At 42.5% G+C, this 19,484-nt stretch overlaps 1 protein-coding gene across 2 annotated transcripts; it reads right to left on the bottom strand.

The window, feature by feature from the left end:
• Window positions 1-5,534: 5,534 nt before the first annotated feature.
• On the bottom strand, window positions 5,535-14,153 carry LOC101157921 (uncharacterized). 2 transcript variants are annotated; one of them, XM_004086051.5, is made up of 3 exons: window positions 11,815-14,153; window positions 10,078-10,171; window positions 5,535-8,817 (listed from the first exon to the last, which is right to left on the bottom strand). In XM_004086051.5, the coding sequence occupies exon 3, from the start codon at window positions 8,812-8,814 to the stop codon at window positions 6,772-6,774; it is 2,043 nt and encodes a 680-aa protein (XP_004086099.1). In that variant the 5' UTR covers window positions 8,815-8,817; window positions 10,078-10,171; window positions 11,815-14,153; the 3' UTR covers window positions 5,535-6,771. The 2 variants fall into 2 exon arrangements, with proteins under 2 accessions (XP_004086099.1, XP_078800216.1); XM_078944090.1 differs by having other exon boundaries at window positions 10,078-14,153.
• Window positions 14,154-19,484: the final 5,331 nt, after the last annotated feature.

Raw genomic sequence — 19,484 nt, 5'->3', positions numbered from 1 at the left:
CCTCCCATCTGTCCTCCAGCACTGTATCTTCTGCTCTCCATTGCCTGAGACATTCACTGAGCACACTGTCATTTGGGGCCTTGAGCTTGATGTACTCATGCATCTTGGATGTTTCATCCTGGATAGTGGCTTCTACCCTCACTAGTCCTCAGCCTCCTTCCTTGCGGCTAGCATACAGTCTCAGGGTGCTGGATTTGGGATGGAACCCTCCATGCATGGTGAGAATCTTTCGTGTTTTAACATCTGTGGTCTGTATCTTTTCCTTTGGCCATCTTATTATTCCTGCAGGGTATCTGATAACTGGCAGTGCGTAGCTGTATATTGCCCGGGTCTTATTTTTGCCATTGAGCTGGCTTCTCAGGACTTGCCTTACTCGTTGGAGGTATTTAGCTGTTGGAGCTTTCCTTGTTGCCTGCTCCAGGTTGCCATTTGCCTGCGGAATTCCAAGGTACTTGTAACTGTCCTCGATGTCTGCTATTGTTCCTTCTGGGAGTGAGACCCCTCCTGTGTGGACTACCTTGCCTCTCTTTGTCACCATCCGGCTGCATTTCTCGAGCCCGAATGACATCCCAATGTCAGTACTGTAGATCCTGGTGGTGTGGATCAGGGAGTCAATGTCACGCTCGCTCTTAGCATATAGCTTGATGTCATCCATGTATAGGAGGTGACTGATGTTGGCCCCATTTCTGAGTCGGTATCCATAGCCAGTCTTGTTGATTATTTGGCTGAGGGGGTTCAGACCTATGCAGAACAGCAGTGGGGACAGGGGATCACCTTGGTATATCCCACATTTGATGGACACTTGTGCAAGTGGCTTCCCATTGGCTTCAAGGGTGGTTTTCCACAGCTTCATTGAGTTTCCTATGAAGGCTCTTAGAGTCCTGTTGATATTGTACAGCTCCAAGCATTCAGTGATCCAGGTGTGTGGCATTGAGTCATAGGCCTTCTTGTAATCAATCCAGGCTTTGCACAGGTTGGTGTGTCGTAACTTGCAGTCTTGAGCGACTGTTCTGTCGACCAGGAGTTGGTGTTTGGCTCCTCTGGAGTCTCTACCCATGCCCTTCTGTGTGTTACTCATGAATTGATCCATGTGCCTATTTATCTTGGTTGCAATGATGCCTGACATGAGCTTCCATGTTGTGGACAGACAGGTTATTGGCCGGTAGTTGGATGGGACGGCACCCTTTGAGGGATCCTTCTGGATCAGGGTCGTTCGCCTTTCCGTTAGCCATTCGGGGTGAGTCCCATCTCTTAGCAGCTGGTTCATTTGTGCTAACAGGCGCTCGTGGAGTGCGGAAAGCTTCTTTAGCCAGTAGGCATGTATCATGTCAGGGCCCGGTGCTGTCCAGTTCTTCATACCTGAGACTCTTTCTTGGATGTCTGCCACTGTGATGGTTACTGGATTCTGTTCAGGGAGGTTGCTATGTTCTTTTCTCAGAGAAACCAGCCACTGGGCATTGCTGTTATGTGCTGTCTCTTTCTCCCACATACCTTTCCAGTACTGTTCAGTTTCTAGCCTTGGTGGGTCTGCTCGGCTGTTTTGACCCTGCCACTGAGCGTACACTTTTGCAGGTTGAGTTGCTCTTTAGGCGGCTGCTCAAGGCTAGGAGCCTTTGTTTGGCAGTTTCCAGTGCTTCAGGTATGGGCATCTGGCTGTATCTCTTATGTACTTGCTTTCTCATTGTACGTCTTTGAGCCTCTGTCAGCTTACTCACATCCTTCCGAGTTACCTTGATTTTGGCCTCTAACCGTTGCTTCCATGGTGGGTGCTGTTTTCTTCCTTGGTTGCTCTTATAGCCAAGCAACTCAAGGATCACTGCTGCTGAAGTGTAGACCAGTTCATTGGTTTCTGTGATGGTTGTGGTAGGAATTGCCCTCAATGCTTCATTCACAGATTCTAGTAGACTTTCAGGCGGTAAATCACTTAACCATTGTAGCTGGTGTCGGGGTTGCCTAGTGTTCATTGTAGACATGATCTTGTCTTTCAGGTCAGTTGCTGCCTCACTCAGTGTAATTGTGGTTGTGTACCCAATCCTAGGGTGGGAGTGTGGTATAACCTCTTCTCTGACCTGTTGTTCTTGCTCTTCCGTGGCATTGTATTGTAGCGCTTCAATCTCAAGTTGTGATAGGAGTTGCCGTTTGTGGATGTTAGAGCACTGGGCTACCAGTTGTTTGGCAGTTAGCCTTGATTGTGGGTTTTGAAGCATCCACTCATTCCACATTCTCTGCGTGTAACCCCTCTGGGTGGGATTACTTGAGTAGTAGCATTCTAACAGAACCTTGTTCTCACATCTAGTCCATTTCCGTCTTGTTCCAGTAGCCCACTTTCCATCAGGGTGCTCTGGTCCCTCAGCACCTGACGCAGACCTTGTTTGGCCGGGCGACGTCTGAGCCGGCATGACATGTGGTTCATTGTCTCTCATGTGAAGTAGGCATTAGCCTACTTCACATGTTATGGCAATTGCCCCATTTCCTGCATGACAGTCCTGCACCTTACCAACCGAGCTAAGCGGCCGGTTATACATATACATATATATGGCTGGGTAGCTCGGTTGGTAAGTTGCAGGACTGGCATACAGGAAACCCGGGTTCGATTCCCAGGGCGGAATGAACAATTGATGGTAATGGAAAAATGGAAATGGGGCAATTACCATAACAATGACAGGCAATTAACATCACCCAGTGAGGGTCCTTAGGCAAGACCCTTAACGCTAATGCCTACCTCATAACATGAGAGACAATGTGGTTCATTGTCAGGTTTTTTTTTTATCACTGTTGGGGTTGTGTGTATTTGGGTCCTGAGCAGGTACTCCTGGTGCAGAGGTTGATTCGAGATCTCCCTTGGCGTTATTAGTTGGCTACCCATCGGTGCAGTCTGGCTGAGGAGTCCTTGGAGGCAGCCTCCCTCATTCAGTGTTGGAGCGCAGTCCAATGGGTATATTGTAACTTCTCTCTTTTTTGTCACTTTTGTCAAGTTTTTAATAAAGCCTCCATTTTGGGTGCGACTGTTAGGGGGCATTCGATCACACTTATAATGACATCGATTATACGGGCATAATGTTAAAAATCCGACACACGACATTCGAGTAGTGCAATCGGCGTATCTTGTTCTGCATTTTGTTTCTTTAACTATTCCTGAACATTCTTCTTTTTATTCTTCAACTAAGTCCATAAGTACCGTATCTGCATTTTTTTAGATGTTTGCAATTTCAGCAGTTATTAAGTTAAACCATTTTTGATGTCCACTAGTTCTTATTCTCATTGTGCTACTTTGCTTGCTGTTTTTGGGTGGCATTTTTAACTATTAACATATTTTAACTATTTTTATGTTGGTGCTACTGCTGTGCCCTGCGACAGACTGGCTACCTGTCCAGGGTGTCCCCTGCCTTCGCCCACAAGTGGCCGGGATAGGCTCCAGCAGCCCTTTGACGCCGAAAGGGGTAAAACGGTAGAAAATGAATGAATGAATACATGCTAGTGCTGTTTGCTGCTGGAGGATGGTGGCCTAGTCACTCCTCCTCTGTTGATGCTTCCTACTGTTGCTTCCTGCTGTTGCTGGATGACGGCCTGAGTTAGATGACACTGCACTCCAGGCCTGAAATTCGCTGCTCGTCGTGTTGGAGTCCACCGTTCGTTGGAGTTCAGTGCTTTGCCACACATGGCTAGATGATGCTGTTCTCCAGGCTTGGATGATGGTCAAAGTTCAATCCAACAACTCCAAATCAACTTTTAAATAATATAGTAATCTCTGAGTTAAATGTTTAGAAGTCAGTTTTTTAGGATTTGCTAATGGAGCTTTTCATGGCACGACTGCTCATGCACAATCTTGACTCTTCAGTGCTTGTGCTTGAGAAAATATTTCTTGTGAATACTGACAGTCATGTTTATTCAAACAGAAAAAAATTAAATTTTGTTTTGGCTTGACCTTTTCAGCTGCTTATAACTTGTTTTTGTGTTAAAAACGAAAATGTTAAGTTTGAAGTGAACAAATGCATATTTGTTTCATTAGAAGGGGAAGTTTAGAGAACCACAGAGCTCCCTCTCTCTCATCAGCAAAGAATCCATCTCTGTGATGAAGGCACTATTTTGTATCAGATTTCTTTTAACGTCTGCTGATATGAACACCACAAACTTGCTCGTGGAGTGTGTGGCAAGCCACCTCGTGAAGGATCATCGAAGGATGTCTGTGTTTTCATCACTCAGGCATCTCACCTGCTCCTCCAATAAAGTGGTGTTGCTATGAGACCAGACAAACATGGTCCCTTCTTCAGTTAAAAACAACATAACTGTGTATGTGTCTTCACACATTATTTGTAATGATGTTTGCCTATTTCGTTAGATTTTTGAGCTACTGAGGGCCATTGAGGAAGCCACAGAAGTCAGGGCCTTGATAAGGCCAAGGAAATCCAGCTCCTGTATTGTTTTTGATGTTATGCTCCTAGATGTAAGATTCTCTATCAATGTTAGAGAGATTTGATTCATTTATTCTGTGATTTTCATCAATGAATGAAGAAATCAAAGCAGTGCATTCTTTGGAGTTTAACCAGGTATGTTTGGATATTTTCTTTGTTTTTCAGACCTTGAAAGCATCCTTCAAAAACTGAGAGACAAGGCTGCAGGCGGGAATTCGCCTGGCTAGGGGCAGCATTTTTAAGTCATTCACTTTAGCTTTTATTCTTTTTTTTAGCAGCGGCATCTGTTAAATCAGGGGTGTCAAAATCATTTTAACCGAGGGCCACATCCCCATAGTGGTTGTCCTCGAAGGGCCAGATATAACTTATGCATGTAACTAAATGTAATGAAAAATAAATATAGCTACACCTTAATGTTAAATAACTCATTGTTTATTTATTATAACTTTTTAAAGTGACAATTACAGTTGCATTGAAACATATGTTTGCTTGTTACTTAAGCATAAATCCTTTTACATTTGATTCTGTCAGGTTAGGTTATATGGATAGTGTTTAAGTCCTAATGCTTAGTTGCCCACTCCGATATTTCAAGTCCAATGCCCCCTAGATATGAATAGAAATTAAAAACCACCAGGGGGCGCGGTTAACCCCCCCCCCCCCCCCCCCCCCCCCCCAAAAAAAAAAAACAAACAAAAAAACAACACAAAGTCCCCCGGCGGCCGCATCAGAAATAAATACAATTAAAACGTAGTATTCTTTGTTAACAAGTAACAGTGACAACTAACTACTACCTACCTAACTAATGAACTAACTATGTAGGTGTTGTAGATTGACTGTGACTGTGTGAGCGCGCAGCGTCGTGTGTAGGACTGGGAGGAGGGAGCGCGCACACGTGTGTTGGGGGTGCGTGTTGACTCTTCTGCAGTGGACCGCTCTCTAGCTGCACGCGAGTTTCACCTGTGCTCTCTGGTACAGACACCTTCTCAGAATATTATTTATTCCTCAGTAATAGGCCTGCACGATTTTAGAAAAATCTGCGATATGCGATATCAGTGTTTGAAACTGCGATGACGGTATGACTTGCGATAAATGGAAAAATAGAAAAGCAAAAATACCAATACATTTTGGTTTCAGTGTGAGTTTTATTCAAATAATTGAACACAACTTAAATTAACGTGCAAGTTTTATTCAAAAAGAAGAAAATATATTTACCATAGAACTTGCCAAAACTATGATGAATGATTACAAAAAAATTATATAGATGCCCAGGAATAAAATAGGTTGGTGTCTCCTACATTTCCATTTTACTGCAAGTGTTATTAAATAAGTCAACATAACTTAAAATCCAAGTCTTTTTCAAAAAGGAGAAAAAGTTAAGACCTATAGCTGTGGCCAAAACATAAATGAACAATGAAGAAAAAAGATAGAGGCCCACCACTTAAACGTGACCTAGTATGAACTAGAAATAGAAGCACTTTTTAACTGTATTTTAGATGTGAAATTATGGATGGCAAATAATTTTCTGCGGCTCAACCAGGATAAAACTGAAATTTTAGTTATTGGTTCTGAAGCCAAGAGGGAGAAACAGTTTCTGAAGCACAGTGAATATCACAAATCATTGAAAAAAAAGGTTCAGTGCACTGTCTAGTGGGTCTAGATGACCCAACTCCCAGGATAGCACAAGGGTTAAAGTCTGTGCCCCTTCCGAATAGTGGAAAACAATTCTTTAAAACTTATTTTGACATTATGACCCAGGAAATAGAGGGTATATTAATATGTGGTGGGGGTTTTAATATCATCTTGGATAGTAAATTGGAAATCCGGCATAAATTAGACAAGCAAGTACAGCACATATCAGGAAACAAAACTACACATCTTGAGTCTATTCTCACAACTTTTATGTCTCTGTGAGGCTTTTTTCTTAGCCCTCAAACACACAGACTGAGGTTTATCATCCATGAAGGGTCCTCTTGATCTTTGGTGATAGTAACTCATTACTGTCACTAGATGTAAGTGAGCCTTCTGTTGTTGGTTCTGTGGAAAAACGATACTTTCAGTCCACATTTCCAAGATATCATCTTAAGGCCTGCCGAACTTCAAAGAATGACATGGGACACAATTACGTAAGCAAAGTTTTGGATGTAGACGCTGTTTTACTCAACCACATACAAAGACACATCAGTGATTAATAAGCAAAGAACACTAAGAAACATTAAAAGTTAAAGCTTTATTAAATGCATAGAAATGAGTGACTTGCTTGATTACAACTGAAATGTCTGCTGGAAACATCCATGTATGTCTACAGTTTTACCATTTCAGAAACCCTAAACCTTAATGAGAAATTAGAAAAAATATATATTTAATAGTAGTTTTCCTCATCCTTCCTAAAACTGCCCTGAACTATTTCTTTGATTCTTTCAGTTTCCTGTCTTGGAGCAGAGGGCAGAATGGCCTTTAACCCTTTTTCAATTTGTGCAATCCTGTCATCTGTCTTCTTCTCAAAGTCTGCCTTGTTCTTCAGAACCAACTGCAAAATTCCCTCTTGGGCTTCTTTGCAGGACTGCTGCAGTTTTAGCCGCTCCTGCATAAACTCTGGTTTCTCCTTATCCATGACCATAAGTCTACCCAGACTACTCATTCTGTCCATCAGATATTTGCTTGACACTTCACAGTAGGACCCTGAGATCATGTGAACCAGGCTGGAGATGTTGGAGGCTTGAAAGGCCTGGTTGTACAGGATGTCTTTGGCAAATAGCTTGGAGCTATAGGACAGTTTCTTTGTATCTTCTGATGTCTTCACAAAATTGTGAAGTGTGGTTTTAAGGCTGGTATTCACAATGTTGGCCACCATCTGGAAAAAGCGCACCATCTTCTCCCATTGCTCTTTAACTCGGCCCATTGCATCCATACCTTTGACCAACATTTTGATTGTGGTGTCAAAGTCGATCTCTTTCACTTTGCAGTTCTGCATGTCAATCAGGATCTCATTCAGCTCCTTCTGGTTTTTCTCCATATTCTGCACAGCCTTCTCATATGACTCTCGTGTTTGCTTCAGTTGTTCTCGGCTCTGTTCGATGCGGAAACGAGCATTCTCTGTTGCAACCTGGCTGGCAGACTTCCGTCCGGAATTCTCCTCCGCTTTAAATTGCATTGGAGGTTTTGGGGTCAGAGCTGGAGAACCACATATTTTTTTACTCTCACAGTCAAATTTCATGGCGTCTTCATGCAGCGTCTTTGTTTTCTGAACTATTTCATTTGTCGTCTTCTCATCGCATTTTTGGTCGGCTGCATACTTTGCCAGTTCTCCACAGATCGCTATGGCCCGGTTGCAGAGGGTTATAGCATCTTCTTTTACCTTGCTCTTTGCTATCTTCTCCAACTCCTGAGAGATTCTCTTAAATTGATCCTCATTCCATTTAGTCTTTACAGACTTGTTTTTCTGGTCATAGAGCTCTTTCCAGTTTATGCCGTGGTCATTGATGAACTGTGCAAAAATGGATGTGAGTTTAAGTATCTGTTCAGATCTACTGTAGACAGCGATTTGTGACACCATGTCTTCGTTCTCATCTTTTTGTTTGGGGTCTGTCTTCTTCCCTGAACTTCCAGTGTTCGAAGAACTCATTGAAGCACATGCATTTCCTAATACTGTTACAATCTGTCCAAGTCCCTCAACTACATCCATACCAATTATCTCCCATCCTGATGGGAGGGAATCCATTGCATTTTTGTACTGGTTTTGTACTTCTTCCATCTGCTTTGTCATGCTCGCAAATGTTTCCTTGGATCTGTCTGTGATCTCCTTTGCAGTCTTTTCCTTCAGTTTGTTTTCCTGAATTTTCATCTTGACTTTTTCCAGCTCTTCTCCATAAAAGTATTCAGCATTGATGCTGGCTTCCAGCAGCTCCTGGACCAAATTAATGACATCAGCATACCGCTTTTCAACACTGTCTGCTAGTATCACACATTGGTCTGCAATGGTACGAATGTTTTCCAGCATGTTTGGGAGAAGATTTTCAACAATTTCATCGTTATCTTGAAACAGAATCTTAACTGCTGCCTTCATGTACTCTGGAACATTTGCTGTATGTATGCGGATTTGATCCATGTTCTTGTGAGCTATGTTGAATGCTTGCCAGCCTGTGTTACAGATTTGCATTAGACAGGCTCTGAAGGACTCTGGGTACTTTATGTACTTGAATCCATCTTTTGGGACATTCTTATTGATGGAGAAGTCAGAGTTTGAGGAGAGGAAGACTAACTCCCCCATGATTGCAATAGAGATAGGACCAGGAGCCAGATACTCCTCCCAGTTTGCATTGGGCTGCATCAGCATCTGGGTGGTGTTCCGCATGTCAGCTGCAGTGGTCAGATCTTGAGTGGTCCTTGCAATTTTGGCATCCATTTCCTGTTTAAAAAAGCCAAAAGTAGGGCTGTTAAGCAATAAAAAAATTATTTGCTTCCTCCTGAATTATATCACAAATTCTAACCAGAATACCAGAGTTTTCTGATCTATTTGACATAGATTAATGGATTTGACAAACCGATTTTGCACAAGACCCCAATTTCTTTTAGCTTGACAGGCCATTTTGATTCAGGGCCCACTTACTATATGTACCAAACCGAGTTAAATAGACAGTTAGTTGATTATTCACTGTTGCTGGCTATTCTAAAAACATTACTTAATCTCTCACATCTGAGTATTGTTACTACATTTTTAGTACAGTAGGTGGCACTATATACCTATCAGCTGTGGTTCTGTGGTACATGTCATCTCTGGCCTGTCGCCAACATATGTCTTATTATGTTGGTGATCTATTTATATGGAGTGCAGCAGATACAGAGCTTCAGCTCCAGACTGACCACAGCCTTCATCGTCATGTTTGTTTGTTTGTCCTAATGGTCTCATAGTCTGTGTTTTACCAGCATGTAGCATCAATAGGTCGTGGACAATGCATCTCAGAGTGTTGTTACATAATAGTGTCCTGTGTGATGTTCAGTGGTCAGAGCACCCCTATACTGTGCCGGAGTACAGGCAATGATGCTGTTGCACACCAGACCAAGCCTCCTTCATTTTCAGTGCACAGCCACCATTTATCCTCCTTTTGGTCTGGTTGCTGCTATCATGAAGAATGCTCCCAAGAACATGTGGCAGCTTGTGGGTTTGTGTCAGTGTGAGGCCCCTTCAGTGTTTTTTTTTTTGGGGGGGGTCGGAGGGGGGCAGATTCATGCCTGCACTTGTGTGCAGTAGAGCAGCAAAAACATGGGTCAGTACAAAAACTCACAACCTCACAGTCCTGTCCTCCAAAATCATATCAAATACAATGTAGATGATTGAGACCAATTATTATGACTACAGAGTAGAAACTTGTTTTCTGACTTGTGTTTAATAATGTTTTACCACTTGAGGGCAGACTTGGTAGTAGAACAAAAGATACTTTTACAGAGTTTTCTTTCATTAGGGACTGTGGAACTTCATGTTTGTGGACCCAAGCTAAACAAAAGCGCTGTCTTTATAGAAAAATATATTTTGACCTGTTTTAATATCAATCCTTGAATGTTGTTTTGTGATAAAGTATCTTTAAAATGGAAAAGCTTGATTTTAATTTATTTGTTTAGGATTATCTTATTTTCATTTTGCTAAAAAGAATTGATATTGGGCTTTTACCTTAAAGCAGGGCAAGTCCTGTGGTAGATGTTGAAGTTTTTCGAGCAGCTCTCACAGAAGATACTTGTTCTCAAAAAGCTTTGCAGCAGCAGAGCTAAATAGGCAGATAAAAAAGATAAATCCATCATGTTTTTACCCCCCGGAGTGTCTAAAGTGTGTCATTTCTATGTCTTGATTAACTTGAAAAGAGAAGTGTTTCAATTCAAATTACAACTGCCTTAAAACATTATCGTTCTATTTAAGCATTTTCTGCTTTAAAATTTGATTTTTGATTTGATTTATTTCAAGCATTGTAGTCAAAGCACTAAAATAATTTACACATATTTTTCAAACTCATTACAGAAATGATGAAATGCATTGTCTAAAATGACAAAACATACAACAAAACAAAAAAGTCACTTAAATCACATTTGCTTAATGAAACATAGAGATAAATAACTGAAGTATAAGTAGAGCTTGATTTATTGCTTGAAAAGGAGTGGGAAGAAGCACGTTTATATAATCCCACCCCTACTAAGTTAATTCATTTGATAGTTTTACAGTTTTTGAAATCCGGTTCTGATCAAATAAGATTCTCTTCAAGTAACAAAATCCATGTAGCATAAACTGCTTCCCCATTTGACATTCGAAAGATGTTTGAAGTGTTTTGTAAATCTTGGTTCAATTCACAAACTTTATCACAGCCTGACTTGAAAATGAACCATGTATTATAATTTTTTTCTATAAATGCAGACTGAACCACAAAGGATCTGACTGAATTTTTTATTTTTTTTATTTACCAAGCTTATTGCAATTTTTGTTTTTCTAAAAGGTGATTGGCAATTTTTACTAACCTGACCAATTTAAGGTTAAAAAGAATCAATTTTTTTAAGATTATTTAGTTTAGTTCAGCTGAGGATGATTCTTTTCTGCACTATATAATAGGATTTAATATAATAAACATATATTATATACACAGATACAGACTTAAATATATGTCTATTTGGACGGACTCTTCTCCCTGAGGACAAAGGTTTAAAGAGTTGGTGGTGACTGGGGGTGGGGCGGTTGTGTAGTCCTGACCCTGGTTCTCCATTAAAGACGCTCAGAGTTCAAAGCCTGCAGGTCTTTCCCCCAGCGCATCCTGACCTCATTTAAAGCAGGACATGTAGATCTTAAAATGAAAAGTTTATTTGGATTGTCAGCATACTTACAGTGGCTCTGCACATTTTGTCTTGATCCTTTTTCCTAAACATTATACATTTTTACAAATGCTCTGCATCACAAAACTGCAGCACTTTGTTTTTCTGAGCTTTGTCATCCAAGTCCATCCTTCTGCAATGCAAATCTATCAGTTCAATGCAATCCAAGTCTCACGTCTCTTTGTTGAACACGTGTTTATCGTAGTTCAATACACAACACAACATTCATTACAAAATTATTGAATTGTTCAGTTTATGATATGGCAATTGAGAAGGGATTTTTTTTACATAAAAAAAGGCAGTGTCTATTCTTTCAGCACCAAGTTTTATTGTAAGGTAGTCCTTTTAATTTTCAGGTGTTTGCAGGGGCTGGTGCCTAAAACCCAGGAAGGTTAAGGAATGTAACTTATTCTCCATTAAAGCACATAAATTTTTACCTCCTAACAAAGTTTCTTTGTAAATAAAGAATCATCTTTTAAAATCAAATTTTGTTATAAAAAAACATTAATTTTCAACAATAGGGATAATTTTTCAAAGAAGTTTTAAATCGACTTGCCTTTGGCCTTTGAAGTACAGAGTCCTCTGGTAGTCTGGTGATTGTGGAAACACTTAATATACAGATCTAGGTTGTTCGTGTGGGCTTCACTTTAACCTGATTGGGCCCATGCAAATGTAGGAGTCACCGAGTTTATGTTGGGAGTTCTTGCAGCCTAAGGATGTTTTGTTACAGATGGTCTTTATGATGGCTAAAATTTTTAAACATTTTTCTAAATATGAATGAGGTCACCTGCAATCACTGACAATGATTATCTGGAAAACAAAACACCAAATAAATTATTTTTAAATTCTTATGGAATTTTGTGTTTATATATATGGTTATATTATGAAAAGCAATATTTTGTACTGAAATATTTTTTTACTAAGAGCGGCATAATCATTAAAAGACCATTGGGAACGGTTTTACAATAGATCAAATGATGATTGAAATGGGACTTTAAGGTGTTCATTGGCAAACTTCAAACTTTGTGAGCTCTGCGAGATGTTAAACCATTATGGCACAAACTTTTTCAGTCATGACCGAAAGAACGAGGTCCTGAATGCCAGCAGCTGAAATGAGCTTCCTGGGCGCTCCTTTAGAGATGGGGTGAGAAGCTCGGTCATCTGCGTAGAGCTCGGAGTAGAACCACTTCTCCTCCACATCGAAAAGAGCCAGTTGAAGTTAAGTTAACCCTTGTGCTATCCTATGACACCCCCCCCCCCTTCCATTGTCGTGTTCTCCCTACCATGGTGGATAAAGGGGGGGAGGATTTCATGTAATCCATGGACACCAGTGAAGATCACAAATCATTGAAGAAAAAAGGTTCAGAGCTCTGTCTAGTGGGTCTAGATGATCAAAGTGCCTAGGAAAGCACAAGGGTAACAGTCCCACTATCTGTCACACACCTAGGTATGCAAAATTTGTTCTCCGCATTTGACCCAACCCCTGGGGGTCTGGGGGTCTGCAGCGGTGAGCCACGCTCAGGAACCATTTGGTGGATTAACCCCCCAATCCAACCCCTTAATGCTGAGTGTCAAGCACGGAGGTATTTTGTCCCATTTGTCAGAGTCTTTGCTATGACTCGGCCTGGATTTGAACTCATTACCTTCCAGTCACAGGGCGGACACTATCACAAAGCCACTGAGCTGATTAGCGGTAGCTTGGGCTGTGGTGGCTCGGGCATCTGGTCCGATGGAGGATGGATGGATAGATGGATGGATGGACGGATGGTTGGATGGATGGACTTTTTCCCATTGGTTTTCCTGATGACTGTGGTCCAAGCTCCTTTGAAATCATCAACTAACTTTGATGATCAGTGGTGATAATGGAAAATCCAACAGGTGAGATCTGATTTGGAGCCCCAGACATACAGGTGAATTGATGTTTCTGATATAATTCTTGTATTTTGGTACAATTGCACCAACAGTTGTCACTGTAACCCCCAGCTTCTTGGTGATGGTTTTGTATCTTTCTTTTATTTCTTACTTTCAGATAACTGACTCTGAAAGGAGTTGCATGGCGGCGCAGTGGTTAGCGCTCTCTCCTCACAGCAAGTACAAAATGTCCCTTTGGGGATATATAAAGTTGATCTTGAATCTTGAAGAAGGCCCCTGGTTCAAGTCCCACAGAACATGGGGGGCCTTTCTGTGTGGAGTTTGCATGTTTCCCTGTGCATGCGTGGGTTTCCTCCGGCTTCCTCCTAGCGTCCAAAAACATGCTTCATAGGTTTATTGATCACTCTAAATTGTCTCTAGGTGTGATTGTGAAAGTGCATGGGTGTGTGATTGTGGCCCTTTGCCAGACTGGGACTGCGACAGACTGGTGACCTTTCCAGGATGTTCCCAGCCTTCACCCACGAGTGGTCGGGATAGGCCCCAGTAGCCCCGTGACCCTGAAAGGGACAAGAACAGGTTTAGAAGATGAATGAATTACTCTGGAAGATCTCCTGCGTGCAAATGAGCACTTAGTTTCTCATAAGCACAATGAAACAAGTGCATTTTTTTATATTTACTGCCATGTCCCTTTAGGGGCTTCGTAAACATTTCATTCTTTCAGAAATAATCATTACATAGTTGTGTTATAGAGTGGCTGTTCATGTACATGTATAACATATTGTAAACCAAATACTGTTTCGAATATCGCATTTTACAAAAGAAATAGAATTGTGAAATGGCTGTACTGAGGAAAGATGATATTAAAGTTTCAAAGTAAATGGAGGGATTCAGACATTTGATTTATAAAAGTAATTATCTCAGCAGTATTGACACATTAACCAAACATTTACTGCTAAACTATCTGTGCTGTCTGTCTGTCTATGCACTGATTTGTAAATAAATGTTTGATTGGAAGCAATGTTTCCTGATGTGGTTTTAATTTATTTGTTTATCTGTCATCTGGCTCAGTTGAGCAAAAAGCATCAAAAAAACATACAGTGGCTTACAAAAGTATTTTTACCTCTTGAACTTTTCTATATTTTTTCAATTTATGAGCACAAAAATAAAAATAATTTTATGGAATTTTATGTGAACGATAAACACAAAGTGGCTTGCAATTATCAAGTAGAAAGAAAATTATTCATATTTTCTTACAAATAATAAAACTAAAAATAGATGCAATTTCTTCAAATTAACTTCAATTGTAGTTTTCTTTGTAATCCAATTTTATTTTTAAACTTTTAGATTTCTGTAAAGCAATTAAATCTGCCTTTGACATGTGCTATACACAGAAAACATTCTTGGCATGCCTGAATTAATCCCCTGCAAGTTTTGTTCTGCCTTGGTTTTAAAAAAATCTGGGAGTCATTTTTTTGTCTGTGACTGAAAGTAATAGGCACCAGGTTTGATTTGTGGGAAGCGCCATCGGCAAAAATATCAGAAAATATAGGTTAAGACTTGTTTATACTTTGCGTGTGGTGGCGTGCTTGTATTTGCAATGTGATAAAGCAGACTCATGAGTGTTTCTTTTTTGGAAAGAACAGAAAACATCCACTGTTGACCATCTGGCTCAGATGAGCTAAAAGCAACGATTTGAAGCCAACATTTTCACACATCTACAGTCATGGCCAAAAGTTTTAAGAACGACACAAATATGAGTTTTACAAAGATTGCTGCAAGCACTTCATACATGTCGAAACCTTTTATCGACGATTCCATTACATTCATGTAAAGTGTCAGTATTTGCAGTGTTGGCCATTCTTTTTCAGGACCTCTGCAATTCGACTGGGCATGCTGTCAATGAACTTCTGGTTCAAATCCTGAGTGACAGCAACCCATTCTGTCAGAATCCCTTCTTGGAGTTTGTCAGAATTAGTGGGTTTGTGTTTGTCCACCCGCCTCTTGAGGATTGACCACAAGTTCTCAATGGGATTAAGATCTCGGGAGATTCAATCCAATTCAATTTTATTTATATACCCCAATATTTACAACGATAGTCATCTCAAATCGCTTCATGTCGGTGATTCTGTATTAATCATGAATCATAAAGAACATAAATTCATAGAATTTAATAGGTAATGGCTGTACTAAACTGTACAGACTAAACTAAACTGGCATCCCTGCTCTTAGAGCCCCCTTCTCGGTAAGGAAAAACTCCTAAAAAACAGATTCCAGAAAAAACGAAGAAACCTCAGGGGTGTCCACGTGAAGGAGGGATACTCCCCCAGGATGGACAGGCGATTTACTAGAACTCTTTGAGAAGAACTAACTTATCCAACCTTACAACTACATGTTTGAATAGTCCAGCAGACGAGCTTCATCCAGATGGGTGGGGGGGACGGCTGGGGGCGCGAGACAAGCCAGAGGCAGGATTAAGTGACAAGTGTGGGAGCAGGAGCAGAGACGAGCTATACAGCCAAGTACAGGAGCACTGAATTTGGAATCACCCCCGCTTCCCTGGATGGAGTAGGACAAAGGGACAATAAATGAATCACACTGCATCAAACAGAGGCATGGAGAACTAAATCATCAATAATAGAGGGGAGGAGAAGTACATGAGAGTAGAGGACAGAATCCCAGTGCACCATACGTTCCCCAGCTTCTGGTATGAGTTAAGCTTAGGGTTCAGGTCAGGGCTAGGCTTAAAAAAAAGGGGAGTAGAGGGGAGTCTTATCAGTAATCTGTGGGTATGTGGATTGATTGTAGTGCAGGCCGGATCTGGGGCCTCATTTATAAAGCTTTGCGTAGGATTTGCGTCAGAAGTGGCACACGGATGAAACATAGGACGTGCGTACGCACAGAAATATTCGGATTTATAAAACCGTGCGCACGCACATCCTACGCATCTTTCCCTTAATAAATCACAACCGATTCTAAATGCAGCGCAGCTTTTTGCGGCTTCATGACACGCCCATATTTGTCCATAAATAGTCCGTGAAACGCCCACAAATGAATATTCATTGATTGCGGAACCATGGCAAACACCGAGAGGAAATCAAAAAAACGTAACTTCACTCAATGTGAAGTAAAAGTTATCGTTGGCGAGGTGGAAAAAAGGAGAAAAGTGTTGTTTGGAGGGCACAGTGTGGGCATTACTAACGCCAAAAAGGCACTTGAACATGCCAAACGGTGGCGGACCCCGTAAATGCTGTAGCCTCACAACCATTCGAGGTTGTGAGGCTACAGCGCCTACTGGGGGGGGCGGGGGGGGACACCGGAGCGCCAGATGCATGCGCCGGGGGGACCGGAGCGCCAGATGCACCGGGTGACACGCGTGGTTCCTCCGAGTGCTCCTCTGTAACGCCGGGCCCAAAAGCCCGCAGAGGTCCAACAGGACGGCTGGAGGAAGTCAGAATAGGCTCATAAGCCACTCGTCCTCATTTGCCAGCACGTCTTCTTGCTGTCTAAAAATGCGTTCACTCCGAATTCTTCCATTTGCAACATCTTCTAAGAGCGTAAGATCAGCCATTGTGCGTCATTACGCATTGTGATGGGGCATTTTATTTCCCTCCATTTAATTACATCTGACAAGCTACAGATGTCGGTAATAATCCACGTGGGAATGGGAAATTGAATGGTTGAGACATACGCCATACATTGTTTTATCAAAAATAAAACAAACTAAAGGCATATGCATGAATACCATAATTCCATAGCTTATGAAGAAATGTTTTAATATGAAAACAACTTTCCCCAGTGGATAATTAGTATGTCCGTCCGCACGCCCACACCTTTGTTTGCTCCTCCAGACGGACACACTGACGAGAATATCAGTTTTGTACATTATTTCGTTCTGTTAACTATATTATTTATGAGGATGAATTGCACAACATGCCAATATTGCAGAACATATTTCACTTTTCTTTTTCCAAATAAGTGTTCATTTGAATTTCTGTTGTAATTTTCGTTTGATTGTTTTGTTTGTTTCACTGCTGATGGATCAAACGGGTGTTTGTGTAGCTGTTAATTGTAAGACTTGCTTTGTGAAGTCTTCATGTTATTTCTGAGAGGCAGTATTGTCATTTTCACTTTCACGTGTTTCTTCCATCTGCCGACGGTGTCGCCGTTTCTCATTTCACCCGTTTTTGTGCGTACGCCTGGGTCAGAGCTTGCGTGGAGGACCGCACATTTTCCCGTCAAGTTTGCTTTTTATAAATCTCAACTATTGCGTAGAGAGTGGCGTACGCCTTCTTTTGTGCGTACGCAACGTTTATAAATGAGGCCCCTGGTCTCCAGTCCATGGATACAAAATGTCAACGTTTTGGTCCCCAAGCCACTTATTTCTCCCTTTAGCCTTATGGCCCGGTGCTCCATGGTGCTGGAAGATGCATTGTTAGTCACCAAACTGCTGGATTGTTGGAAGAAACTGCTGTTGGAGGGTGCTTGGTACTATTCTGTATTCATGGCCATGTTTTAGGGCTAAATGGTGAGTGAAACCCCTCCCTTGATGAGAAGCAACCCCACACATGGTTTCAGGAAGTTTTACTGTTGGCGTGACACAGGACTGATGGTGGCGCTCACCTTTTCTTCTCTGGACAAGCCTTTTGCCAGATGCCCCAAACCATCTGAAAGAGCAGGGCTCGACATAGCCATTTGCCCGCTGGCCCGGTCCTGTTTCTCGAGCGGTACGGACCACAAGACTTTATTTTTCACTTGTCCGCTCGGGCCACTAAAACATCTAACAGTTAATATATTTTTCACCTTTTTCAATAAAGTATATTTTGCGAAAACATCTAGATCTACCTTGTCTTCATCGCTTTGAAAGTTTGACGTTCGCCATGATTGTTTTGGTCACGTGGTGCGCACGCATCTCCGCAACAGCGAATAGTGTAACACTGTTTGCTGTTGCGGAGATGTGTGCGCACCACGCATCTCTGGATGCGGAGAGTGAACACTGTTCATTCTCCGCATCCGTCGGATGCGGAGTTAAAATTAGAATTTAAAATTGAAATTTTAAAGTTAAAATTGCGGGGGGGACCAGTGAAAGATGAGCACGGATGTTTCACCGTGCCCCCCTCCACCAGACCCTCCCCACAAGGCCCTAGATGAATCAGGGTGTCTAATATGCAAGTAAAACCGGGATGGAGGGCAGGCGCCGACACGACACCAGAGAAAAACACCCCCAGTGAGCCCCGCCAGTATACCCCACCCATCCAGTTCCCGGAGCCCTGTGTGACTGTGTGCAACATTTGTTTGGGTGAGAGCGGGGAGGAGCAGGCGGATGGGCACAACCGGGGGAAGAAGGCACCTCCGAGCGACCAGCCCCCCAGCCTGCCGCGGTAGTCGCCCCCCCCTCAGGGCGGCCAGGCAGTCAGGAGGCGGCAAGCCAGCCGCAGATGGAGGCTCACAGCGCCGAGAGACAGCCAGCAAAGAAGGGGCCCGGTGCCAAAACGGTGGGGCAGGAGGTCCAGCCCCACCATTCATGCCCTGACCTCCCTAAGGACTAGCACACCCCCCCCTAATTAAAAAAAAGATTTTTTTTTTTCATTTAAAAAAAAAAAAGATTTTTTTTTTTAAATGAAATAATAATAATAATAATGAAATAAACCCACCCAAGTGAGCCCCTTAACCCCTGCTGTGACTGCAACGTCGACCCCCAGGAGGCCAGGCCACGCGCCAACTACTGGCCACGGGCGAGACACCGGCCGCGGGCAGACGACCCCAGGCCTCAGAGCCCCAAGCCCCCCAGCCCCCGCCACGGTGACAGCCACCCAGCACGGCACCCGGCTACCGTTCCCGGTCAGCCGCACTGCCTACCCTGCGCCCAGAAAGCATCAGCCCAGGAACCCCTGCCAATTTGCCGGCAGAGTGCGCGCCCCCACTCCCCCCCACACCCGAGCAACCAGAGCCCAAGCCGGGAGAGCGGTAGGCCCGGCAGAGCCCACCACCCCAAAACCACCCTGGCCCACCCAACCAACCAGGACCCGGCTCAACCCATCACCATCCCACCCCTACTAGGTGATGTGACTAATAAGCTGGAGCCAGGGAGAGTCTGAAGCCGACAGGTTTTTTGTGGAGGACATTATCTCTAAACTAATATGCTCTGACATGAGGTTCCTGTAGTGGTTGATGCTAAGATTATTTTTAGATTTCCAGTTTAGGAGGATAGTTTTCTTTGCGATACATACAGCGGTGAGAACCATATAAGCCTTGTTAGATTCCATGTTGATGTTATTCAGGTCACCTAGTAAGCAGAGTTTGGGGCATGCAGGAATCTTATGATCAAACCAGATTGATAAATCCTCACAGACCTTA

The sequence above is a fragment of the Oryzias latipes genome, chromosome 3 (genome assembly GCF_053564925.1).
Source record: "Oryzias latipes strain Hd-rR chromosome 3, Olatipes_Hd-rR_3.1".
NCBI lineage: Eukaryota > Metazoa > Chordata > Actinopteri > Beloniformes > Adrianichthyidae > Oryzias > Oryzias latipes.
The sequence above is the reverse complement of the archived record's forward strand: the minus strand, read 5'-3'. Positions and strand labels throughout refer to the sequence as shown.

Bases quoted from the DNA above. Each gene is read 5' to 3' on its own strand.
- LOC101157921 (XM_078944090.1), bottom strand. From the start codon at position 8,814: ATGGATGCCAAAATTGCAAGGACCACTCAAGATCTGACCACTGCAGCT.